Source organism: Panthera uncia, chromosome A2 (assembly GCF_023721935.1).
Source record: "Panthera uncia isolate 11264 chromosome A2, Puncia_PCG_1.0, whole genome shotgun sequence".
Lineage (NCBI taxonomy): Eukaryota > Metazoa > Chordata > Mammalia > Carnivora > Felidae > Panthera > Panthera uncia.
The window spans coordinates 16,020,629-16,047,396 of record NC_064816.1 but is presented as its reverse complement, the minus strand read 5'-3'; the positions used below and the strand labels follow the sequence as shown (position 1 = coordinate 16,047,396).

The 26,768-nt window shown below is 40.5% G+C and overlaps 1 protein-coding gene across 1 annotated transcript in view; it reads left to right on the top strand.

Moving 5' to 3' along the window:
• Positions 1-26,768, top strand: part of SMARCC1 (SWI/SNF related, matrix associated, actin dependent regulator of chromatin subfamily c member 1) — a 173,598-nt gene that overhangs the window by 106,317 nt on the left and 40,513 nt on the right. Inside the window, exons 23-25 of the mRNA XM_049639431.1 lie at positions 16,385-16,440; positions 20,310-20,424; positions 21,263-21,417. Of these exons, the coding sequence (XP_049495388.1) occupies positions 16,385-16,440; positions 20,310-20,424; positions 21,263-21,417 (326 nt within the window). The remainder of the gene's footprint in view (positions 1-16,384; positions 16,441-20,309; positions 20,425-21,262; positions 21,418-26,768) is intronic.

Genomic DNA, 26,768 nt, shown 5'->3' with positions numbered 1-26,768 from the left:
TCCCAGGAAGCTTCTGCGCTGTCAGCACAGAGCCCGATGCAGGGCCTTGATCTCGTGAACCATGATATCATGACCTGAGCCAGGATCAAGAGTCAGGACACTTACCTGACTGAGCCACCCAGACACCCCTCAGATTTACATTTAAACTGACACTTGGTATAACAAAATAGCACCTTATCACATAGCACGCTGATTTGAAATAGAATGGTGTAGGATTTTTCTTATCAAGATGATGTACTTGAGTGGGAGGTTCACATACTGTTTATTGTGATATTTATTTTACTATGTTCCGCATGTGTTAACTTGTATATATTAACAATGGTAAATGATCATACAGGAAAAAATAAGTTTTCTTATGAAATACAGAACAACTCTTGGATTTCTCCCATTAACCTATCTAACTTCATTGAGAGTTTGTATTGGGGGCGGGGGGCGTTTGGTAAAATGGAAGTAAAAATAGATGAAGGTCTGAAACACCTCTTATTTTCATTTAAGAAACGAGTGCTCGCTTATCAGGAGGGGCTTGTCTGTCCTCTTTCACTCTAGTCATTCACCAGTATCTTCTGACGTCTCTAAATTTGTGTGGTCTTTTGTTTTTGTTTGGTCAGAGACCATTCTAGGAATAGAAAAATAATACTGATATTTGAGACCTCTTGAATTTACCTAAAATTATTATCAGGTTTTATTTGCCCTGGGTTATAGGGGAAGGTAAAGGAAGTTAAGATAAAAAAAAAAAAAAAAGAATTCTTAAACATTTTTCAGAAGGTGCTGAAAATCATCATTTCTTTCTGAGTGTCTATATCCGTGACACATTATATAGGAATTTTCTGATTAATCCTTTGAGTTTCTTTTCTGGATAACTCTTTGGAGGAAGCGGTATTGTTTTTATTGTAAAACCAAGAAAGTTTTTGGCAGGTTACGTAGACTTGTGAGAATCGGAGCTACATTTTGAACCTAAATCTCTGATCCTAAAGCTCACCCTCTTTTTATTGTAGCATGCTGCCAGAAGTAGCATATGTGGTGCGTCTGTGCATTTTTCATTCATTGAACAAGGATCATTAAAGACTTGATAGCTCCATCATACTGTCCTGCCTTACATCCTATGAGAAATATAATGGGGAAAGACCCAGACCCTCTTATAAACCTATAGGAGCTGTATAAGGAGACAGGCACATGTACCAGGAAGAGCAGCTGGATGATTCATCTCTACAAGATCAAGTGCTAAGAAACCCACGGCAAAATTTCATCAGAGTGATTCAGTGTATGAGCTTATACCGCATAAGCATTCTTGAATGGGAGGTCCGTCTTAAGCTAGACTTTTTTTTGTTTTAAACTCATAGGGATAAATAAGACTGTAAATGTGTTATGTTATTGTGTTGTTTCATTGTGTATTAGATGCTAGGGTACTGTTGACCAAAGCAGACCAAAATCCCCACCTGCAACTGCAAGAATTGTTTGTTTGTTTGTTTGTTTATTCATTTATTTAGAGAGTGTGCATGCGGGGGGGGGGGGGGGCAGAGAGAGCAAATCCCAAGTAGACTCCTTGTGCTACAGGGCTCTGTCTCACAAACCTCAAGATCATGATCTGAGCCGAAAAAGAGTCAGAGGCTTAACTGACTGAGCCACTCAGGTGCCCCAGGATTGTATCTTTTCAAGGTGGAAGATGAAATATATGGTATATAAAAACATAGATTGTGTAAATTAAATACAAATATGTAGAAACAGTTTGTTGGTTGATAAGTGGTATGGTACAAATTAAAGCAGGGTAGGAAGATAAATTGTGAAGTGTGTGGAATTGCGATTTTCAAGTAAAGGTCAGGGAATATGTTATCAAGAAAGTGACATTTGGATGAAGCTGTAAATGAGGCAAAGGAAGGTCAGAGTGCTCTAGGCATTGGGAGCAATCAGTGTACAGATAGGAGATGGGAGCTGCCTGGCATAGTTGAGGAATAGCAAGGGGGTATCATGGACAAGTAGCTGGATTGCACTGAGGAGGAGGTCATGGGAAATGATGAGGGCCTCGTGGACCACTGTAACATTTTAGTTTTTACTCTAGGTAGGGTGGAGCCAATGGGGGGAGGAGGTTCGAGCAGAAGAGCATGAGTCTGACCTGTATTTTTAAAACTCATTCTATTAGGCTGAGAATACCACACATCTAGGAGTTGTTAAGTTGATTTATTTTCCAAATAACTTATGTAATATATTTGAAAATCAAAGATTTTTTTTTTACTCTATTTAATTTTTCATTTAATGTTTATTTATTTTTGAGAGAGAGAGAGGGAGACACAGAATCTGAAGCAGGCTCCAAGCTCTGAGCTGTCAGTGCAGAGCCCGACATGGGGCTTGAACTCATGAACTGTGAGATCATGACCTGAGCTGAAGTTGGTTGTTCAACCGAGTGAGCCACCCAGGCACCCCTAACTTTTATTAAAGTTTACTTATTTTAAGAGAGAGTGTGTGCGTGCACAAGTGGGGGAGGGACAGAGAGGAGAGACAGAATTTCAGGCAGACTCTGTGCCATCAGTGCAGAGCCCGATTCGGGGCTCTAACCCACTGAACTGCAAGATCATGACCTGAGCCGAGATCAAGAATCGGATGCTCAGCTGAGTAAGCCACCCAGGCACCACAAAAACTTTTTTTTTTTTTTAAGTTTATTTATCTTTGTGTGTGTGTGTGTGTGAGAGAGAGAGAGAGAGAGGGACAGAGAGAGAGAGAGGGAGAGAATGAGAATGAGAATCCCAAGCAGGCCCGAGCCATCAGCACAGAGCTCAACTCGAGACTTGACTTGGGGTTCAGTCTCCGTGAGATCATGACCTGAGCTAAAATCAAGAGTTGGACATTTAATCAACTTAGCCACCCAGTTGCCCCCTAAGAAAACTTTTATTAAACACATTTATTAGATTTTTCTTTAATTAACATGGGGTCTAAACAGAATAGCCTTTCTAATAACATGTTTACTTGTAGCCAAACAATACTGAAATAGTGATTGTAGCACAGTGATATTTCATGTGCCTACTAGTTAGGTTCAACTTTGCCATATTTATCTATCCAGCAGTCTAAATGATTTTTATTTTATTGTTTTTGGTGAACTATTTCAAAGTAAGTTATAGATACCATGATTCTTTGCACTCTAAATCACTCAGCATGCATCATCTCCTAGGAATAAGGACGTTTTCCTGTATGATTGTCATAGTGCAGTGCATCTTAGTCCCTTTTTTGGTTGCCAGTCCTTCCCCAGGGAGTTGGAATTTACATGTTCAAGGGTCTGTCAAAGACTTAACCTTGGTAACTTCCCATTTCATGATCTCAGGTATTGGTTTTCTTTATTTAATTTTTTGCTACTGTGAATTGATTTATGTATCTTAATCCTGGCTTAGAGAAATTTGAAAGATTATGTTAAATGATGTTTATTCCTTACAGTTGACTATGTATGCTCTAGGGATATTGAGTCACAAATAGAATATTCAGAGAAGATTCTTTTATGTCACTGAGTGGATTGTCCACCAAGTTCCTTGACATCCTGTGGAGTACAGGACTCCAAAGAATGCATCTTGAGCCATTTGTCACAGTTCTGTGTGGAGGAACCCAATTAATCACTTCTAGTTTTCACGAAGGATAAAAACTAGTCTCTAACCCATCAGGAGATTAAGAAGAACATCTTGAAAGTGATAATATTGAAAGGGTCACTTTCTCGGAACTGAAAGCCCAGAAGTGACTGTTACAGTTCTTGCCTGAGATACTATTCATCGCTTATAAATAGCCTCATTCTTCTCACTGTGAGGACTTCATACCATTTTACAAATCAGGCACTTCTAAAACACCATGTGTGAAACATGCGAGGCTAGTGAACCTAAGAAAACAGAACAGTATTTGATCATCAGACTTCCATCATGTGGAGTGGCTTCTCTCTTCTCTCTGTCAAGGTTCTATTTGAAGGGCTCTTTCAGACCTATTTCAAGAGGCAGTGAAGGATAGAGTCAGACTTCTGAGGAGCTCATAATTGGACACTTAACATCTAGGGACTAGCTCATACTGGCTAGAATTTAAGTGATTTGTCTAATGACCCATATTTACTAAATGGTAGGATACATATTTTTAGGGAGAAATTGGCTTCCATTATGTAGTACAATTATGTAATGCTTTTTGGGGACTTTATCAAGTTAGGCTTTTTGGTTACTTGTTAGAGATCTCTTGCTGTGGGCTACCATATAAGACATAAGTAGATCCTCTATTAATTGGGACTGTTTTTTTGTGATGAGCTACACATACGTGGAAAAAATCATTCTGTGTTGGGAGGATTGGGGATGTAATGAAGCATACATAGTATTAATTGTTCAAGGGGGACTGGACTTGGGAGGTGCCGTAAGAGTTAGCACAAAGAGACATGTAAGTTTAGACTGGGGAAGACTTTACAAAGAAGGGATTTGAGCTGAACGCTGAAAAAGAGATTTAGGAGGTCACCGAGCCATATTGGAGCAAGTATTCGGTTCTGTAGGACAATGTGAGCAAAGGCACAAAAATGGTAACAGAAGGTTGTACAGAGGGTGGGACGTGTAAACCAGGTTAGCCTCAACCCAGAGTTCAAATAAGGACATGGAGAGATCAGATGATGCGCAGCTAGATTGGAGCAAAGTCACAGAGAGTGACAGGGTGATGCAAGCTTGGACTGTATATTGGCAGCTCTATGGAATGCTTGAACTTTAATGCAGAGAATGACACGATCAGATTCCAGAAGGGTTGAGTGAGTTCCCACCATGGGCCTTATTTTGTTCTTCCCTGAGAAGACAAAATCTATAGGACTAGCAGTTCTCAAGCTCTTTGGGTCTCAGGACTTCTTTATATTCTTTACAAATAATGAGGAACCCAAAATGTGTTAATTTATTTGAATTCTATCTGTTGATATTTACTGTATCAGAAGTTAAAACAGAAACTTTTAAACCAGAACAATACACAGGTGCACGTCTGCTGTAGCTGACATCATCATGTGTCATGCAGCCTCTGGGAAGCCACACTCCACATTTGCGGGAGATGAGAGTGAAAAGGGAAATGACAATCTTTGTGTTGTTATAAAAATAGTTTTGACCTTGGGGACATTTCCATGACCAGGGGAGGGGGTTTGGTACCTGGCCCACACTTTATGAATCACTGAATTAAACACTTGTCCTTGAAGGATATTCCGTTAGGGTGGGGAGACATTGTAAGTAGGTGGGTAAGGTAGGTAAGAAGGAAGGAAAGAAACGAATACAGTTATAGAAAGAGGCGCATGTGGAAGAAACACAAGTTCTGACTGGGTCAGTTAGGGAAGGCTTCACAGAGGAGGTAACCTTTTAAACAATAATGAAAAAGGAAAAAAAGGATGAACACGTGTGGCATATTCTGGAAATAATGCCAAGAAGTCTGTGGGGAGCAGGTACTGTGACCAGGTGCAGCTGTATAGATGTATGGGGGGGGGGGTGATTTTGAAGGGCTTTTACCTCATGGAAGTTGAAAAGTCCCCAGGGAAGAGAAATAACAGGATTCAGTCTATTTTAATTTTTTTTTTTAACGTTTATTCATTTTTGAGAGACAGAGAGAGACAGAGCATGAGCGGGAAAGGGACAGAGAGAGGGAGACACAGACTCTGAAGCAGGCTCCAGGCTCCGAGCTGTCAGCACAGAGCCCGACGTGGGGCTCGAACTCACGAACTGCGAGATCGTGACCTGAGCCAGTCAGACGCTCAACCGACTGAGCCACCCAGGCGCCCCGGATTCAGTCTATTTTAGAAATTACCTGCTGACAATTTACAGATGACGTGCAGGAAATAGAAGAGTTCCCACCAGATCATCGTTATTTATTACTTTTGCAAGCATTTTGTTCTGTCCTCCACACTAACTTTCCCAGTTCTTTCAACTCTTTAGGAGATGGTTTCTAGATCTCCTCATTCTGGTTTTGCTGGCAGTATTATCCTCACTAGAGCAGGAAGCACTTGATTGCAGAAGCTAGGAAAAAGATATGGTGCCCATGAAGGACAGCATTCTGGCTTGGTGATGGGAGGAGACAGAAGCTCAGCTCTCTAAGGATGAGAGCGACACATACCCCTCAAGCTAAAGCATGTTTGGGGGCACAGAGCAAACATGGAGGCGGAGGACCGGAGCCAGTTGTGGTATCAGTGCTGCATCTGTGGGAGACAGGGCAAGGGATAGAGTGGAACCAGACTGGCAATACCATTTCCTGTTCCTAGTGTCTGAAGATACTGCTGTCATGGATGCCAGCTAATTTACCTCTCATCTTTGGTTGAGGTTCATTCAGAAGTTCAGTAGGTGTATAGTTATCCATTGCTGCATAATAAATTACCATAAAGTTAGTGGCTTAAAACAAGATATATTTATCTCCTTGCTTCCGTGAGTCTGTGCCACAGCCTTACTGGGTCCTCTGCTGAGGATATCACAAGGCTGCACTCAGGGTGGTGACTGGTCTGTGTTCTCATCTGGAGGCTTGACTACTGAAGAATCCGCCTCCATGTTCACTCCTGTTGTCAGAATCAATTTACTTCCAGGTGTGGGGCTGAAGGTTCCAGTTTCTTGCTGGCTGTCAGCTGGAAGCTGCCCTAAACTACTAGAGGCCACCCGCTGTTGTTCACCATGTAGGCTTCCCCAGTGTGGCAGCTTGCTGCATCAAGCTGGCAAGGAGAGTCTAGAGTGAGTGTAGTAAAAAGACAGGATCTTATATAAATGAACATCCCATCACATTTGCCTCACACTCACGGGAAGGGGATTGTAAAAGGATATGAAAACCATGAGTCAAGGATGAACAGGTCCACCCTAGAATATGACCACCTTGGTAGGCATTTTCATGGGTTCTGGTCACCTCCCCTATTTGCCACTGTCCCTCAATTCCCAACATTGAAAACTGAGAATTTGAGAGTAGCCCTCTCCTGAGTATCTTCATTCATAGGCAGAACTATCACAGCATGAATTTTTCTGTCATGGGTCAGCAGACATTTCTATAAAGGCCCACATGATAAAAATTTCAGGCTTTTGCATACCGGCCTCTGTCATAACTACTCAGATCTGCCTTTGTAGTGCAAAAGGAACCATAGACCATATTTAAACAAAGGAGTGTGGCTGTGTTCTAATAAAATTGTATTTGCAAAAATAGGCAGGAGGACTATAGTTTGCTGACCCCTGGTAAGTCAGATTGGTCGGCTATCCCTGACCCATTAGTAACATTTTAAAAGAATGGGACAAGGGCATGTGCTTCTGTAACACTCCTTGACCCTATACAGGAAAGTCAGAAGTCACATGGGGAATAGTTTAGTTAAGAAATGGGCAGAAGACATGAATGGGCATTTTTCCAAAGAAGACATCCAGATGGCTAATGGACACATGAAAAGATGCTAAACATGACTCATCATCAGGGAAGTACAAACCAAAACCATGATGAGGTACCACCTTACGCCTGTCAGAATGGCTAAAATTGACCACACGGGAAACAACAGCTATTGGCGAAGATGCAGAGAAAGGAGAACACTTTTGCACTGTTGGTGGGAATGCAGACTGGTGCAGCCACTCTGGAAAACAGTATGGAGGTTCCTCAAAATGTTAACATATAGAACTACCCTATGATCCAGCAATTGCACTCCTAGGTATTTACCCAAAGGATACAAATATAGATTTGAAGGAGTACATGCATCCCAGTGTTTATGGTATCAACAATACCCAAACTATGGAAAGAGCCCGTGTCCCATCGGGTGTTGAACTATAGAAAGAGCCCGTGTCCCATCGGGTGTTGAATGGATAAAGAAGATGTGGTGTGTGTATGTGTGTATATCTATATTACTCAGCCATCAAAATACACGAAATACTGCCATTTGCAATAATGTGGATGGAGCTGGAATGTATTATACTAAGCAAAATAAGTAGGTCAGAAAAAGACAAATACCATGATTTCACTCATGTGGAATTTAAGAAGCAAAACAGATGAACATATGGGAAAGGGGAAAAAAGAGTTGGGTGGGGGGCACCTGGGTGGCTCAGTTCGTTAAGCGTCTGACTCTTGATTTCTGCTCAGGTCATGATCTTGAGGCTTGTGAGTTGGGGCCCCACATTGGGCTCCACGCTGACAATGAGGAGTCCGCTTGGGATGTTCTCTCTCTCTGCCCCCACGCTGATCGCACTCTCTCTCAAAATAATAAACTTAAAAAAAAAAAGAGGAGGTGCCTCGGTGGCTCAGTTGTTAAGCATCTGACTTTGGCTCAGGTCATGATCTCACAAATTGTGAGTTCAAGTCCCATACTGGGTGAGCTCAAGCCCTGCTTCCGGTGAGCTTGAGACCCGCATCAGGTGAGCACGAGCACCGCTTCTCTCTCTCTCTCTGCCCCTCACTTGTGCCCTCTTTCTCTCAAAAAAAAAAAAAAAAAAAGAGGGAGGCAAACCATAAGAGACTCTTAATGATAGAGAACAAACTGAGGATTGATGAGGAGGTTGGTGGGGGATGGGTTAAATGAGTGATGGGTATTAAGGAGGGCACTTGTTAAGATGAGCACTGGGTGTTATATATGATGAATCACTGAATTCTTCTGAAACCAGTATTACACTATATATTAAATAACTAGTTTAAATAAAATTTTGAAAAAAGAAAATCAGCTTCCAACAACCAAAAAAAAAAGTCACAGGAACCAGAAGTCACAGATGACATACCAGATTGGGAAGGACCTTTGGAAATTCAGGGCAGAATGACAGCCCTCTGTTGTTGTCACTGAGGCGGTGCCAAAGGCCACTGCAAGGGCTTATGCTAATAGATAAGTCTGGGGTCCAGCCTACTGTATTTATTAATAATAATATTGTTGAGTACTTACTATGAGCCAGTTACTAGCATTTTGCATGAAATAATTTAATCGTTAGCACTATGAACTATTATTCTTTTGTAGATAAACAGAATGAGGCATTTGTCAGCTAAGTAGCTTGACCAGGGTCGTTTCAGCTAGTAAATTCAGAGACAGGATTCAAACCGAGACAGTCTGGATCCAGAACTCACCCTTTTCTTCTGGAGCAGGGGCTAGGAAATTTTGGTTCTTGGGCCAAATCCAGGTTGCCACCTGTTTTTATTTAGCCCAGAATAAATAAGAGTAGTATTTACATTTTTAAATGATTGGAAAAAATGAAAAGAAGAATGTTATTTCTTGACACGTACTAACTATATGACATGCACATTTCAGTGTCTGTAAAGTTTTATTGAAACACAACCATGCTCATTCATCTTCAGGCTGCTTTCATGGCTGACTTTGTGGTACTATGGCAGAAGTGAATAGTTGCAGCTAAGACTTACACAGCCTGCAGATCTGAGCATAGTTACTGTCTGTCTGCTCTTTACAGAGCCCTTGCTCTAGCATAAGGTCTGATTGTGAGCTATGATGTTATTTTCCCGTAGCTGACCGGGCATTCCCCTCATAACTCAGTTACAAGTCAAAGGAGTTTTTATTTTTTCCTCCTTTTTATGTTTGGCGCATGGTCCACTGGTTTATGTTAAGTGTCTACTTGCTTAAGTTGGGATTTTTATTTTATTCATTCTAGTATCCTCTTCATTTATCTTTGCAGACATGGGTCAGACCACACATTTGTAGGGAAAGATTTCCAATCATCTACTTTGTAGACATCAACAAGATGACATGGCATATGTGAGGGACTGCAGCCTCTTAAGCATTTACAGTTCCAACCAGAATTCAGACCAAAGAGAAGCTGTTGTTTTGCGTTTCTTTTTCCAAGATGTCTGAAAGCAGCTTGAAAAAATGTTTTGTAGGATAGAAACCACTTTACATACTCCTCCACATAGCATCTTGAGGAATACACAACTCATGATTACCTCTTAATAGATGTCTTGTTAAAGGTCTGAGTGCTTGTCTTCAGGTTTCTCCCCTTAGAGAAGGTATCTTTAACTGTACCACCATTATGTGAATAAATATTAATATTATGTAACTGTTCATCTTGGACTCCTAGCTAATTAAAAGAGTTAATACCAAGTTGGACTTGCCTTACAGTAGACACGGGGAGTGTGTAATCTTTTAGAATCTGGAGCTGTAGGTTGTGGGTAGTTATTTAAAAGCAGATTATCTTTTTAAAAAAATACTGCATTTCTCCCACACAATACCCAGTCTGTAATTAAGCTGACTGAGCAAAGGTGGCCCAGTGCACATTCAGTTAATAGTAACTTAGGAAGTTAGGGTGTTTTGTTGTGTTTTTTTTAACCCCACCTATGTTTGGTTTTTGTTCACATCTCTTCATTGTTAATATTTGAATGTGTCTTAATGCGTGTTACGTATTTCATCTGAACTAAGAACTAGAGCATTCGCAGTAATTTTCATCTCTTTCTCCCTTATCTTCTCACCTTCCTGCCGCCAGCACTAAGAATCCTAAATTTTGAATCTTGTTCTACTACTTTTTAAGTGACTTGTATCACAAAGAAAAGATGTTCTTGGGGCGCCTGGGTGGCTCAGTCGGTTAAGTGTCTGACTCTTGATTTTAACTCAGTTCATGAACTAACAGTTGTGAGATTGAGCCCATGTCGGGCTCCGTCCTGGATGTGGAGCCCGCTTAAGATTTTCTCTCCCTGTCTCTTGCTCTCTTGCCACTCACTGCCCAGAAAAAAAAAAAAAGTTGAAAGATGCGCTTAACATGTTAGGTGTAATTTTGTTTGTTTTTCAGCTTTATAAAACATGGTTTATTTAGACTTCTGAGACTTTGTTTTACTATTATGTTTTCAGTGCATATCCATGTAGTTACATTATCCACATAGGCACAGTTCATTTATATCCACTGCTGTAAAATATTTTGTTGTGTGATTATAGCCCTGTTTAATCATCCATTCTTCTATTACTGGTGGGCAGTTTGGTTTGTTCCTGTTTGTTCTCAGACACGTGTCCAACCTTGTACGTGCCCCACAGGGCACCACTGCTCCTTGACGTGTGCTTGGTGGACTAGTTGCCACAACTGAGACAAGGAGTTGGAGTCACTCAGCCCTCCGTTTAATTCGGGTATCGCTTTTTCATAAGGCAAATTTTTTGATAAAGGAACATTAGAGCATTGAATATTTTGAACATTGAACCTTGATTATTCTTGTATAACTTGTTTTGTCGTGGATCAATCTGTGAGTTACAGGGTTTTAGGAAATTCTGGGTTTTGTCCCCAAAGCAAGTGTATCACTTGACACTTCATCCAGCAACACTTGATCATACACTTCTAGTGTTAATCTCTGCTGATAATAGTAGGTATAAAGTGACATTCCGTTGTGGTTTTATTTATTTATTTATTTGCCTTATAAACAACATTTATGTCTCTGTTCTGGAGGCTGGAAGTCCATAGTGGTTTCAAATTACACATCTCTGTATAACTGATCTGAGTATCTTCTATTTACTGGGCATACATATATCACAGCTGTAACACAGCTATTTTTGTTATTTGGTCACTTTTTAATAGTTTTTATGATTTCCTTTAGAAATCTGATCTATTGATCTAGTTGCTGTACTGCATATGTTTTCTACCATTCGGTTACATGTTCTTTCCTTTTGGCATCTTTTAATGAAAAGAAATCTTTAATTTTAATTGACCAAAGTTAGTCCTTTATTTTATGATTACCACTTTTAAGATACCATTTAGCTTTTGTTTTTTCATGTGTCTTTACCTGGAATTGATTTTTAACATACGAAATGTGGTTGATTTTGTATGTTAATTTTATAGCTAACCGCCTTGCTAAACCCTGTGATTATTTCTAGTAACTTTTCTGCAGATTTTTTCAGGTATACAGTTTTATTCTCTGCAATCATAACTACTTTTCTTCTTTTTCTTAAATGACACTCTGGGCTACAACTTCCATGGCAGTATTAAAGGGAAATAGTAATACTGTTACCCATGTCCTACTCTTGATTTCAAAGGAAATACTGTATGCATCTCTCCAGGAAGGATGACATTCGTTTTAGGATTATCGATAACAGTTTTGAGGGCTCAGGAACTTCTTTTGTATCCCTGGTTTTCCAAGAGCTTGTCATGAAAGATACTGAGTTTTATCAGACACTTAATGGGTGTGATCAAATAAGTCTATAAACTTACAGATTTATAAATTTTAAATTACTTTTCCGATACTATCCTATTATTTTGTCATAATGTATTGCCTTTTTTATACACTGCCATGTTCTGCTTTCAGATTTTTTGCTTAGGAGATTTTCATTGTGATTATGAATGAGATTTAGCCTAGTGGCCTCTAATATTCGTTATTTGTTGTCTGTATCTGATTTGTGAATCAAGGTTATACTAGCCTCAGAGAATGGGGAGGGGTATTCTCTCTTCTTTTCTCTAGAAAAGTTTAAGTAACATTATAATCCTCCCTTCCCTAAAAGTTTGGTAGAACTCCCCCAGTAAAAACATCTGGACCTGTGGTGGTTTTGTTTAAATTTTTTAATTATTCCAGTTTTTTTGTTTGTTTGTTTTTTTATGGGACTCCTCAGGACTTCTTTTTCTTCTTGAATCTGTTTGGTAAAATACTTTCTAATAATTTGTCCATTCATTCATTCATTTGTTTGTTTTGAGAGAGAGAGAGAGAGAGAGAGCGAGAGAGAGAGAGCGAGCACGCCAGCACGAGTGGGGGAGGGGCAGAGAGGGAGACAGAATTCCAGATAGGCTCCTCACTGTCAGCACAGAGCTTGATGTGGGGCTTGCACTCAAAACCGTTAGATCATGACCTGAGCTGAAACCAAGAGTTGGACGCTTAACTGACAGAGCCACCCAGGTGCCCCAGTAATTTCTTCATTTAATCTAATTTTTCTATTCGGCATTAAAGTTTTCGTAGTACTTTGTCACTTCCGTTTTGACTTATTAATAGTTAGGACCTTTCTTCCAGTCGTAATATAATTATTTTGTGACTTCTTTCTCTTTTCCCGATGTGTCACACTGATTTATTGCCTTTATTATTTCAAAGAACCAAGTTTGGGGTATATTGATTCTCTCTATTGTGTATGTTTTATCTCTGTTGTATTTTTGCTTTATATTTCTTTGATTTTTTTCTTGTTGTTTGTGTACCTTCTATATTCTGTTACCATTTTCCTGCTTATCAAGAACACAATGTGTAAACATTGAGCATGTTTTTCTTTTCTAATGTAAGTTTAAGAAGACTTTACATTTCCCCTTTCGTGCTATATTTACTGATTTCCAAAATTCTGTTTCTAAGCACAGAGAAATTACGTGTATATTTTAAACTTCTAGTTTTATTGTATTATGGTGAGAAACCTTGGCTTGTGTGTCATTGACTTTTCAAAATTTGTTAAAACTTGCTTTTTGACTTAATTTGTGATCAGTATTTTTTAACGTTCCACATGAGCTTGAAATTGAGAAAAGTATGTTCAAATCCCTGTTGTGAGGCACATTTTCATTTCCGCCCTACCATTCTATCAGTTTGGGTGTTACACATTTGACACTCTTTTATTAGGTTTAACAGTATAAAAAGTTAATCATTTTCTAGTGAATTAAACCTTTTTCTCATACATTGTCACCCTTTATTTCTAATAATGCTCTATTTTTGATGGCTGTATTATGGAAGAAAGCCACTGTTGATTTTGTTTAGCTTAGCTTTCATGCTTTCATATTTCCCATCTCAGTAGTCTCTGTGTGGATCATTTCTTTAGATGTGTTTTATAGTTTTGTGATTTTCTTCTCACCCAGTTCAATCTGTTTTCTCTGACTTCATTTCTAGAAAAAAATTTTTTTGGTTTTATTTTGTTTTTAATGTTTTATTTATTTTTGCAAGCACAAGCAGGGGATGGGCAGAGAGAGGAGGATGGAGAATCTGAAGTGGGTTCTGTGTTGACAGCAGCAAGCTCAACGTGGAGCTTGAACTCTTGAACCGTGAGATCATGACTTGAGCCAAAGTTGCCCGCTCTACTGACTGAGCCACCCAGGTGTCCTGTTTCATTTTGGTTTTTTGCCTCTGCAGACGACTGGCCTGAAGGATAAAGCATTTAGAAAAACTTTTGATCTTTAGGGTTTTTTAAAAAATCTCTGCATATCTCTAATATTTTTTTGTTGGTTAGAGATCTTTACGATTCTCTCTTTTACTTATCTGTTGCATCCATGGCTGTGCCAAGGTTCGGGATTCAGATCTCCTATTGGCAGTCCTTGAGTGCTGAAACTGTTGATTAATATTTCTGCCCAGTCTTGGTGGTTTCCTTTCTTGGCATTTGCTCTAAACGGCTAAAATTGGGATTGGAAAGACTATCTGCAGAGGATGTTGCTTCTCATAGCTAGGGGTTGTTGCCATTGGCTTGAGATCCCACTGGCCAACCCTATGGCTGGCTCTGTGTAGGAATCCTGGCTTCTTTTCTCTGCCCTTGAGCTGGCTAGTCCAGGGCTCAGCTTCCTGATGGTGAGCTACTACAAGCAAATATGTCTGGGTGTGACCCTTCCCCTCCAGTTTTCCAAATACTTGATCCCAGATACAGGATCCAAGTTATAGATCCTGGCCCCACTTCTTCCACACTCTGGTCTCACTTCTGGTACTGTAGCCTTTTGGCATTTTTTAGAAGGTTGTAATTTTCTACCTTATGTGAGATTCATGACATCCCAAACTACCATATCCCCTGGAGCTCCTGGTCAGTCAGAATTCTGGAAGCGAGGTCTGGTTCCACCTGCAAGACTTAGAGCAAGAGGGATTTTCCTTTTCAATAACTTTGACACTGTTAGTTTTAAGTATGTTTGTTTAAATATGTTTAAATACTCTCATTGATGATAAATATTATTAGTCTTATCATTTATAAGAGGATACTATAAAGATTTAAGCTGTAGGTTATTTAGATGTTTTTATTTAAAACCACAGCAAACCCTCATCATATGTAAAATATTTGTTTTTGTTTTGGTTTTTTTTTTTTTTTTAATGTTCATTTATTTTTGAGAGAGAGACTGAGTGAGAGCTGGGAACGGGCGGAGAAGAAGGACATACAGAACCCGGAAACAGGATCCAGGCTCTGAGTTGTCAGCACATTTCTGATTATACTGTTTTTGTTTTTTAGAAATCTTGATTAATTTCTTACCTATAGGATATAGTTAAGACTCCCTTAGTACCACATTAAGGGCTCTTCCTCATGCGACCTTTACCAGCATTATCTCCCTGCTGATTTTTCCTATCTACCTTCCCCTTGAAAGTCATCACCAACGACATTTCCCTGGCACCCTTGAGTCTTTCAGTCTCTTTCCTTGAAATGTCCTTCTCTATATTTGTATTACCCACCCTGTCAACCATGTCCACCTAGAAAATGCTCACGTAACCATCTATCCTTCCCTGATTGAAACGGTTGTGCCCTCTGTGCTTCTCACAGGGTCTCATGCGTGCATGTATGTGGTAGACTTCTTGGTTTGTGTCTTCTCTGGCCAGTATGTGATGCTCTGGATGCTCAGTGAATACCTAGCTCTGCAGTATTTCTCCAGTGCTTGACTCAAAATATATACTCACAGGGCGCCTGGGTAGCTCAGTCGGTTAAGCATTTGACTCTTGGTTTTGGCTCAGGTCCTAATCTCACAGTTTCATGAGTTTGAGCCCCGAGTCAGTCTCTGCTCAGAGCCTGCTTAGGCTCCTCTCTCTCCCTCTCTCTCTGCGCCTCCCCCACTTACGCTGTCTCTGTCTTCTCTCAAAATAAATAAACATAAAAAAAGATAATACAGGAAAAAAAAAGATATACAGGGGTGCCTGGGTGGCTCAGTCAGTTAAGCGACCGACTTCAGCTCAGGTCATGATCTCGCGCTCCGTGAGTTCGAGCCCCACGTCAGGCTCTGTGCTGACAGCTCAGGGCCTAGAGCCTGTTTCAGATTCTGTGTCACTCTCTCTCCCTCTCCCGTTCATGCTCTGTCTCTCTCTGTCTCAAAAATAAATGTTTAAAAAAAAATTAAAAAGATACACACATGCACACACTCATTAAGCATTGGTTAAATAAATTATTTGGGGCTTTTTTTTTTTTTTTTGCTCTTTTTTACTTGAAATGTTTTTGAGGTTTTTATTTTTATACCTACAGAAAATAAAAGCCCTAATTGGACAGCTCCATGCATTTTCACAAATTAAACACATTCATGTAAAGAGCCCCAGGATCAGGAAACAAATCATTACCAGCACCTCAGGCCCCTCCTTTATCCCACTTTTGCTTGCCCACCCCTTCCTTGGTTAACTGCTGTCCTGATTTCTAACACTATTACTTTCATCTGTTTTTGAACTTTAAATTAATACAATCATGAAGTTTGTGTTTTATGCTGGACTTCTGTGAGCCATACAGTTGTGAGACTCATTAGTGCACATAGTTGTATTTCAGATACAGCTGTGTGAAAGCTTTTACCTTTTTTCCATATTGTGTTACTTGTTCTTATTCTTTTGTTCGTAGAAGGGGCTGAGGAGGAAAAAATGGAAACAGATACCGATGTTCAGCAGCCTGAAAAGGTGAAAGTCTGTTTGAATTCTTCTACAACAGAAAAGACACAGAGAGAGCATGCCTTTCGTAGCATAACGGTTTGGGTTTATTTTGTCTTTTGTCTTTGATCCCTCTCAGGGAACTACAGATGATTCTGTCAGCCATTTGGATTTTGCTGGTATAAGGTATAATTTTCACAAAGCATAACATAGGACATTTTTCACTTACTCATTCGAGGAAGATTTATCCACTCCTGAGCCTCTTCTTTTATATCCCTTTTAGGCACAGTTGGGGAAATGAATACAAAATTGTGGTTTTTACAGATACTGAATTATAGGGTTGGGTCCTATATTTGTGCCAGAAGAAAACTATAGAATACTAAGGAATTTTGTAGTAGATTTAACTGCCAGCAGGAAAATAGTTAGAAAAGTCTTAATCAGAAGGCGACATTTGAAGTAGGTTTTAAAAAGCAGGTAGAACTATAAAAATTGAAATAGAGGAGAGGGAATCGAAGATTCCACTGGCATGGAGGAGACACTGAAGCTAATGTGCAGAAGGCAACAAAGTGCCCCATGTGTTTGTGACTTGATCTCTGACTCAGAGAGGCTATAAACACAAGGTGAGTGAGGCAATATAGAACTTTACAGCCTCTTCAAGATCAGGGGCACATGATTTAACAATGGACAAAGGACCTGAATAGACATTTTTGTAAAGAACATATACAGATGACCAGCAGACACATGAAAAGATGCTCAGTATCACTCATCATCTGGGAAATGCGAATCAAAACCACAACAAGATACCACCTCACACCAATCAGAAAAGCTAGTATCAAAAAGTGTTAGCAAGGATGTGGGGAAAATGAACCCTCGTGCACTGTTGATGGGAATGTAAATTGGTGCAGCCACTCTGGAAAACTGTGGCGCTTCCTCAAAAAGTTAAAAATAGAACCACCGTATGATCCAGCAATTCCACTACTGGGTATTTATCCAAAGAAAACGAAGATGCTAATTCAAAAAGATCTGTGCATCCTTATGTTCACTGCAACATTATTTATAGTAGCCAAGATATGGAAGCAACATAAATGTCCACAGATAAATGAATGGATAAAGAAGAAGTATGTATCACACACACACACACACACACACACACACACACACACACACACACACAGGAATATTATTACTCAGCCTTAAAAATGAATGAAATCTTGCCATTCACGACAACATGGATAGACCCTAGAGGGTATTAGAATAAGGAAATAAGTCAGAGAAAGACAACTACCGTTGACATTTAACTTCTATATGGGCTACTGGCACGAGAACAGACACTCAGATCAATGGAACAGAATAGAGAACCCAGAAGTGAACCCACAAACGTACGGCAAACTAATCTTTGACAAAGCAGGAAAGAATATCCAATGGAATAAAGACGGTCTTGTCAGCAAGTGGTGCTGGGAAAACTGGACAGCAACATGCAGAAGAATGAACCTGGACCACTTCCTACACCATACACAAAAGTAAAAATAAACTCAAAATGGATAAAAGACCTAAATGTAAGACAGGAAGCCATCAAAATCTTCAAGGAGAAAGCAGGCAAAAACCTCTTTGATCTTGGCCTTAGCAACTTTTTACTCAACACGTCTCCAGAGGCAAGGGAAACAAAATGAACTCCTGGGACCTCATCAAAATAAAAAGCTTCTGCACAGCAAAGGAAACAATCAGCAAAACTAAAAGGCACCTGATGGAATGGGAAAAGATATTTGCAAATGACATATCAGATAAAGGGTTAGTATCCAAAATCTATAAAGAACTTATCAAACTCAGCACCCAAAAAACAAATAATCTAGTGAAGAAATGGGCAGAAGACATGAATAGACACTTCTCCAAAGAAGACATCCAGATGGCCAACTGACACATGAAAAAATGCTCCACATCACTCATCATCAGGGAGATACATATCAAAACCACAATGAGATACCACCTCACACTTGTCAGAATGGCTAAATTTAACAACTCAGACAACAACAAATGTTGGCGAGGATGTGGAGAGAGAGGATCTCTTGCATTGCTGGTGGGAATGCAAACTGGTGCAGCCACTCTGGAAAACAGTATGGAGGTTCTTCAAAAAACTAAAAATAGAACTACCCTACAATCCAGCAGTTGCACTACTAGGCATTTATCCATGGGATATAGGTGTGCTGTTTCGAAGGGACACATGCACCCCCATGTTTATAGCAGCACTATCACCAATAGCCAAAGTATGGAAAGAGCCCAAATGTCCATCGATAAATGAATGGATAAAGAAAATGTGGTGTATATATATACAATGGAGTATTGCTCGGCAATCAAAAAGAATGAAATCTTGCCATTTGCAACTACATGGATGGAACTGAAGGATATTATGCTAAGTGAAATCAGTCAGAGAAAGACAAAAATCATATGACTTCACTCATATGAGGACTTTAAGAAACAAAACAGATGAACATAAGGGAAGGGAAACAATAGTATAAACACAGGGAGGGGGACAAAACAGAAGAGGCTCATAAATATGGAGAACAAACTGAGGGTTACTGGAGGGATTGTGGGAAGGGGGATGAGCTAAATGGGTAAGGGGCACTAAGGAATCTACTCCTGAAATCATTGTTGCACTATATGCTAACTAATTTGGATGTAAATTTTAAAAAATAAAATTAAAAAAAAAAACTTTCTATATGGGATCTAAAAAACAAAACAAAACCAAAAAATCAGAAATAGACCCATAAATACAGAAAACAAGGTGGTGATTGACAGAGGGGAAAGGGGGGTTAGTGGGATGGGCAAAATAAGTAAAGGAGGATTAAGGTACAAGTTTCAGTTATAAATAAGTCACAGGGCTGAAAAGTACAGCATAGGGAATATAGTCAGTACTGTAATAATATATGGACAGGAAGTAGATTTATCATAGTTAGCATTGTGTAATGTGTAGAATTGTCAACTGTGTTATAAATCTGAACCTGATATAACATTTTACATCAACTATACTTCAGTTAAAAAAGATAAGATTAGAAGCCTTGATGAGCATTCACTCAGTATTTGAGTGAACATATACAATATGCGATTTAAGGTGTTGATTACGTGTGTTGTTTTAAAATTGTATATAGATAAGGACAGGATGAGGATAAGAGTAAAATTCATTATAATTCTTACATTGTTCAACATACTGTGCTTTGTACTTTCCATTTGTGAATTCATCTAGTTCCTAAACAGTCTCATCAAGTCAATGATGGTCTCTTCATTTTATAGACAATGTTACATGATTTGTCCAAAGTCACAAGGATTTCAGAGTCAGTAAATGAAACCAAATTCTAACCAGAAGAATTGAAGTTTTCAGTCCCCAGAGCATAATCACTGATGCCCTATTGTGGCTCTTACTAAAAACCATTAGCAAATGACTGTATTAAAGGCTTTGTCAGCTTTTAATTTTGGCAGTATTCCATCTTCTCGGTTGATAATGTACATTTTAAATGCTCTTGATTCTTTTGGACAGGTAATCAGTAATTCATTTGTTTATTAAGTATTTCTCTATTTAACCAGTAAATAACATAAATGAATTTCCATGCCATTCCTTTGGACATTGTGACCCTGGCTTTATAGCACAGGGCACAAAGAGTGCAGGGACTGTGTGTTGTGGAGGCCTATTAACATGTGAGCACTCAGGTGTGGAGGTAGTGAAAGGTGTTTCTTTGAATGTATTGATTTCTAGCTCTTCTCTCCAAGGCCCTTGGGCCTCCAAGGCCCTAGTGCACTCCCTGCCCAAAATAATGGAATCTTTTGTTACTCTTAGATAATATCACTAGTTGAAGGACTGGGTTTTTTTGCTCACTCTCTGTTCTCTTCTTTTATACCTCCTCGTTCAGGCAGAAAACAAAGGGGAAAACGAAACAGATGAAGGTGATAAAGCACAAGATGGAGAAAATGAAAAACATAGTGAGAAGGAGCAGGACAGTGAAGTTAGTGAGGATACCAAATCAGGTAATTTGAGGAAACTCTTTAGACTTTATTATGTAAAACTGACAAGCCCTGGAGAACTGTGAGCAGTTTAATTGTATAGAAATTTTCCTCACTCATTAGGTTTTTTTTTTTTTTTTTTTAAGTTTATTTATTTATTTTGAGAGAGGGAAAGAGAGTGTAAGCAGGGGAGGGGCAGAGAGGGGGAGAGAGAGAGAATCCCAAGCATGCTCCACACTGTCAGCACAGAGCCCAACATGGGGCTTGATTCCACAACCGTGAGATCATGACCTGAGCCACAACCAAGACGGACGCTTAACTGACTGAGCCCTGGGTTTGTTTCTTAATGTAACAATAAACAAGTGTTCGAGTTTGAGTTTTATTTGGCTCCTAGGCACCAGTGCTAATACCAATGGCTACCTTGTTTTCAGTAATATGTAGACAAACAAGTTGCTCATTGTGACAGAAGTCACGGTCAGTGGCTGGCGGATCCATCGAGCCTGTCTCAGAAGGCTTGCGGAAGTGCTTTGTTCTCATTTCCTCCAGACACTAGGGTTTCTCAGAGCCTTTCATTGACTGATCTTTTTGGTCTTACGGCAGGGCTTAGTTCCCTTTATATCCTAGGGAACTACACAGAGAGCTTAGAGAAATGAAGGAAAGACAAAGCATACTATTTAGAAAATCCATCTCAGATGGAGGCTCCCTTACATGCATGGAATGGCTCTGCAAAAGTCTTACAAAGAAGGAGGCACTGAGATCTCTTTGTAACCTCAGTCCTAGTTTGTCATGTGGCGGAGGTGAGAAGTAAGATGGCTTATTGAGATGGGGCACACTGGTAATAAGGCTTTCTGATTTTTTTCAGAAGAAAAGGAAACTGAAGAGAACAAGGAACTCACTGATACTTGTAAAGAAAGAGAAAGCGATCTCGGGAAGAAGAAAGTAGAACATGAAATTTCCGAAGGAAATGTGGCCACGGCCGCAGCAGCTGCTCTTGCTTCAGCTGCAACCAAAGCCAAGGTTTGCCACTGACAGCCCTTTCCAGGCTCTTGCCAGCCGTGAATGGTTGCATTGTTGTCAGTTATTGAGAAAGTTTAGTATAATGAGCCTTGCACCCAACACGAGATGACTGCTTGACCGGCATTTCTAGGTTAAGAATTGTGCAGGCAGGAGGGGTGGGGGCGAGTCGCAGATCTGGTCCTAGAGGGGGGCTGCCTTCCAGGCCTTGCTTATACCGCTCCACTCAGCTCATGGAGACCACAGAGATGTAGCCGAACTTAAAGTCCCTCACATTTGCCTGCAGAACTTGTCTTAGACTACTGTTCCAATTTCTGTTCGATTGAAATATTTGTGATTTTTAAGACAAAAATCTGTTTCCTTGTATAAATACTTCACCCTGCTCTTACAGACTGAAAGGAAAGAGGGGGATCTAAAATAACTTTTTCTTCTTGAATTTGCCAGCTTTTCTGGGGGTGGTTTTCTCTATTTATAACCTAGTATTGGCTTCACAGCATATTTAAGAAAAAAAGGAGAATGTTATTTTTCCCACTTTGTGTTGCTTTCGCATTTTAAAACATTCCAGGCATGAATATGTGAAGTTTTGAAAAACCTTTTCACCCCTTCTCCATCCTACCCTCTGAAGTAGCTTTCTTCCATTATAGGTTCCCACGTTTTGAGGAGCGTTTACTGGAACATACCTAATCTTTTTATCTTGAGCTGTTCTTAATTCATTGGTAAAGATATTCTTTCATGGCCTTTAGTACCTGTAGACTGTTCAGCTACTGCAGACTACTTCTCCAAGTGCTTAATCTGTGGTGCATGATTTAATAACAGACCCACAGGTGACCCAGTTTAAACCACAAGACCATTGTTTTGAGTTCCCACACATCAGGCCTAGGTGTGGACAGTGAGGAGGAGGGTGTTTGCAGGGCACAGTCAGTCCAGACAGTAGCCCCAGCTGAAGCTGACTCTTACAAGAGCTGGAGATCCTGTGTGTTCCTACTTCCCAGTCTCTTCCACAGATGCCTCCCGATCTTCATGGTGGTTTAGTTGCAGTATTAGGTATTCTCTCTCCTCTACCGTTCTGTCTCTTGGGATGAGTGAGTACTTCTCTGGATGCCAATTTGACAGCTGTTTCCTGTTCATTTGGTTTTGCTGCTTCACTGGAAGCAGTTTTTTGATTCTCTGTTTCTCCTGTCAGGCTGGACCCTTTGGCACCTCATTGCCTCAGAGCTAAGTTCTCATTCAGACTGCTACCAGGGATCTTAGAGACCTTAAGGATGGTCTTGGGATTATTTCATAAGTGAGCTGGAGGCCAGGAGGGCCTCTGTCCTTTGTGACATTTATCAGGAGACAAAACAGCCATCCACCAGTCTTCAGAGTTGCAGCCTCAGGTCATCTTGTCTCTCCTCATTCTTTCACTTTCCATAGGTATTCAGCCACCAAATCCTTCCTGGTGCATTAGTGCCTCTGGTAATGCCCGGGCCCTTCACTTTCCCCTTAGGCTGGCATCCCTCATCCTCTGCCTATCTCCTCCAGCCCATTCTCTGTCTTTAGCAAAGTAATCTTTTTTATTTTTGAAATTTTCTATTGATAATTTACATTTGTATCAGTAGATATATATGTCTACGGCTAGTGAATTATTCACAGGTGGAGCCCACCTGTGGGCTCACACACAGCACCCACTTCAAGCAGCATAATATTCCTAGCCTTTCAGAAGCTTCCTCATACTCCCTTTTGGTTACCGTCCTCCCCCCGCCCCCGCCCGCCCCCCAAGAATGGTTGCTAACCTGTCTTCTAATACAATGGACTACTTACTGCTTTTCTGAAGAATCTGTAAAAATACAAATAGGAACATGATACTTTCTTAAATAAGCTCTCTATCTCTCTCAGGCTAAAATTTCAAACTCTTTAGTGTAGAATTCACAAGATTTTCATGATCAGGACCCGTCTCAGTTCTCAAGCGTCCTTTCTTGCCTGTCCATCCAGAACTGTTCCTTGTGGTTCTCCCAGATAGAACCCACTGTGTGATCTCCAGTTGGGCTTTTTTGGACCCTCTTCCCTCTCATAGAGATGTTTCTCTCTCTCTCTCTCTTCCATTATTTCTCCTCCTTCTGCCACTGTGTCAGCTTCACTGTAAGTTGCTGGAGAAGGAACTAAAATGGTAGATGACCATAAATCGTTTTCATAGCTGATGAAAAACATCATGGCCTCATAGCTGTTAACATGTGCAACTTTGGGCACAAAAGTTTGTGTGCTGTGTACTTCTGACCACCTTGCCACAGCTGTTTGACCCCTTTACTGCAGAGAAACTGCTTTTATGGAGCAATTGCCCTGCTCCTTAGATGTTCTGTGCAAGGTTTAGAAGAGTCCAAAGAACATTTTCCTTCCAGGTCACCAAATTTTCACTCCATCATCCTCACTCAGTCTTGTTTCTAATAACTGGGAAAGGAGATCTTTATTCTCATGACAGCTGTGTTTTCCACAGATCTGTGAGTGATACACATGTGTGTGACACATGACTTGGCATGCATGAACTGTTCAGTGCCACTTAACAGCTGGGTCTGATGCATTTCACAGCACACATAACCATCTTTGTGCTACATGGGAATTAAGGGTAAGGAATTCACTTAAATTACTGTAATTAGTACAGCTGATCTAGCCAATCCAAGTTTTCTCTTATTCTCTTTTTGTTTTTCTGTATCTATAAACAGCTTTGTTATTAAGACTTTTCCTTGATACATTTTAATTGTTTGTCACACTGACATGGAGTAGTAATTAGAGGTTCTGAATCTAGCTCCAAAACACATAGGGACGGTGGGCATGCATTCTGGCTCTTCCCCAGCCTTGCCATATGAGGGACTCTTTGGTAGCATATCCATTTCTTCATTGCATCTACCGACAAGCTGTGAATTGACCTACCTGAAGAGTGGTGTGTGGGTGTGGGAAGGAACACCATTGGCTGGGTGCTCTACATCCCTTCCATCTGGGTGCTTAGTTTTAGCTGGAAGGAAAAGTTCAGAACTATTGCTAGAATAAATTAGAAACCTTAAAAACTAGAATGTTCTCCTTATTCAGCATCAGCAGGACTCAATTCCTCCAAGATAGCATAGGTCACGTTTTCTTTCTTTTTTTTACTGTTTGTTTATTTTTGAGAGAGTGCAAGTGGGGGAGGGGCAGAGAGAAGGGGACAGAGGATTTGAAGCCAGCTCTGGCTCTGCACTGACAGGCTGACAGCAGTGAGCCTAATGTGGGTCTTGAACTCACCAACTATGAGATCATGACCTGAGCCAAAGTCAGATGCTCAACAGACTGAGCCACCCAGGTGCCTGAGATCACATTTTCATAAGATTTACAGACATTTTCTTTAGATTTATTCTGTCACCACCCCATTCCTATATATCTTGAAATGGCTAAAGTAGGTTTGTCTTCATGGTAACTAGATATTAGTTCTGGGGTAACAGGAAGATTCTTTCTCACCTCTCAGAGATACCTCTTACTTGCTCCCCTTTGCCTGAAATTCTTTTTTGAGATAGGAAAGTTTTTCATTGTACGTTGTAGTCATAAGGCTTTACCAGATAAGTGTTTGCTGAAATTGATTGACACTATATGCATTGATCAGTGAAACGATGTCCTTTTACTTGATGATATTCTAGAGAGAAAACCAAAAGAAAAATTGACCTATTGGATCATTTTGCCTATAGTTAGACCTATTCACTTTCATCTTTATATGACTAAACAGAAAACTACTCCTGTTCCACCAGCTGGACTTCAGGCTTTGTTATGTAAAGTTCACCTCAACTCTGTTACAACCAAGTTACCTTTGTGGTATCATTCATCTCTTTTAGGTCATTTCTCCGCATAGCGCACATCTGGGCCACACTCCCACACCTCATCATTCTTAAAAAAAAAAACAACAAAAACTTCTTTTTAATGTTTACTTATTTTTGAGAGATAAAGAGACAGAGCACGAGTGGGAGAGGAGCAGAGAGAGAGGGAGACACAGAATCCGAAACAGGCTCCAGGCTCTGAGCTGTCAGCACAGAGCCCGACATGGGGCTCGAAATCACAAACCGTGAGATCATGACCTGAGCCGAAGCCGGACGCTCAACCGACTAAGCCACCCAGGCGCCCCTCATCGTTCTTAAGTTCCATAAAGCCAGTATGTGAAGGGATGTGAGCTCCCGACAGCCCTTCTTGGGGAAGCCCTGGTCATCACTGCTGCCAGACCTTCAGGAATCCTTAGCTTGAGCGTTAGTAGTGCTCCTGCCCCAGTTACCCAGGGCTATGTAACCATTACAAAACCTATCTTAAGACCATCATCACTGTATTGCATCTTAATCATTTTTATGACTGAGGAACTCAGGCAGACTCAACTGGACAAGTCCTGTTCATGTGACATTGGCTCAGGTTGCTCACAGCTGGGCTGTGAAGGGAGGACCTGAGGCAACCTCCCTGCTGTGCCTGATGGGTAAGCAGGGTGTCTGTATGACCTGGGACTGGCTGGCATCACTGTCTCCACACAGCTCATCTACAGAGTTCGTTATCTTGGGCTTCCTCACATTAGGTTGGTATCAAAATAGTTGGACTTTTTACTTGGAAGCTTATAATTTTAAGAGAAAAGTGTCCCAGGCCACCAGAAGGGAATCTGTGTGTGTGTGTGTGTGTGTGTGTCTGTGTCTGTCTGTCTGTCTCTGTCTCTCTGCCTCTCCCCCACTGGCGCATGTGCGCACTCTCTCTCTCAAAAATAAACACTAAAAAAGTTCTATCCAAATTCAAGGTGAGGGATCATTGACCATGCCTCTACACAGAAGGCATGCCACCTTAAACCCCTCAGTCTACCCTCTGGTCACCAATTACCTACATATCTCCCAACTGAAAAGTAAGCATTCCATGGTTTCATGTTATTATGATAATCAGGCTAAGGCTGGGCTTTTGAGATCTTCTCTAAATCAAGTTCGGGTACAGAGGAAGCTCTCTTTAGGAGTGGTCTTTCAGGTGCAGCTCCTTGCATGTTGGTCATCTCAGAAAAATTTGAGGACTGACATAAAAGTGGTTGGAAACTTGGAGAGAAACTGCACTCACATTCAGTAAGTGTGAAGATGGAAGGCCCTGAGAGAGCACACATAGTTCAGAGCAACTTTGAAATCTAGTCAGGCATATGTTTCCCCTTTCTGTCTTCCCAGGGCCCCAGTCTTGCCCTCTGTGACTTATTCTCTACAGCTTTTGGCTTGGCCCTGTGGTCTTTGGATACTGCATTCTGAATCCTTTTCCTTTGCCATTAAAAAATCAGCCCAATTTTGCTGCTGTGAGGGGCCTTTCTTAGCCTGTAATATGAGTCCCAGAAGGAAAGGAAAGAGTGAAGGAGGCGG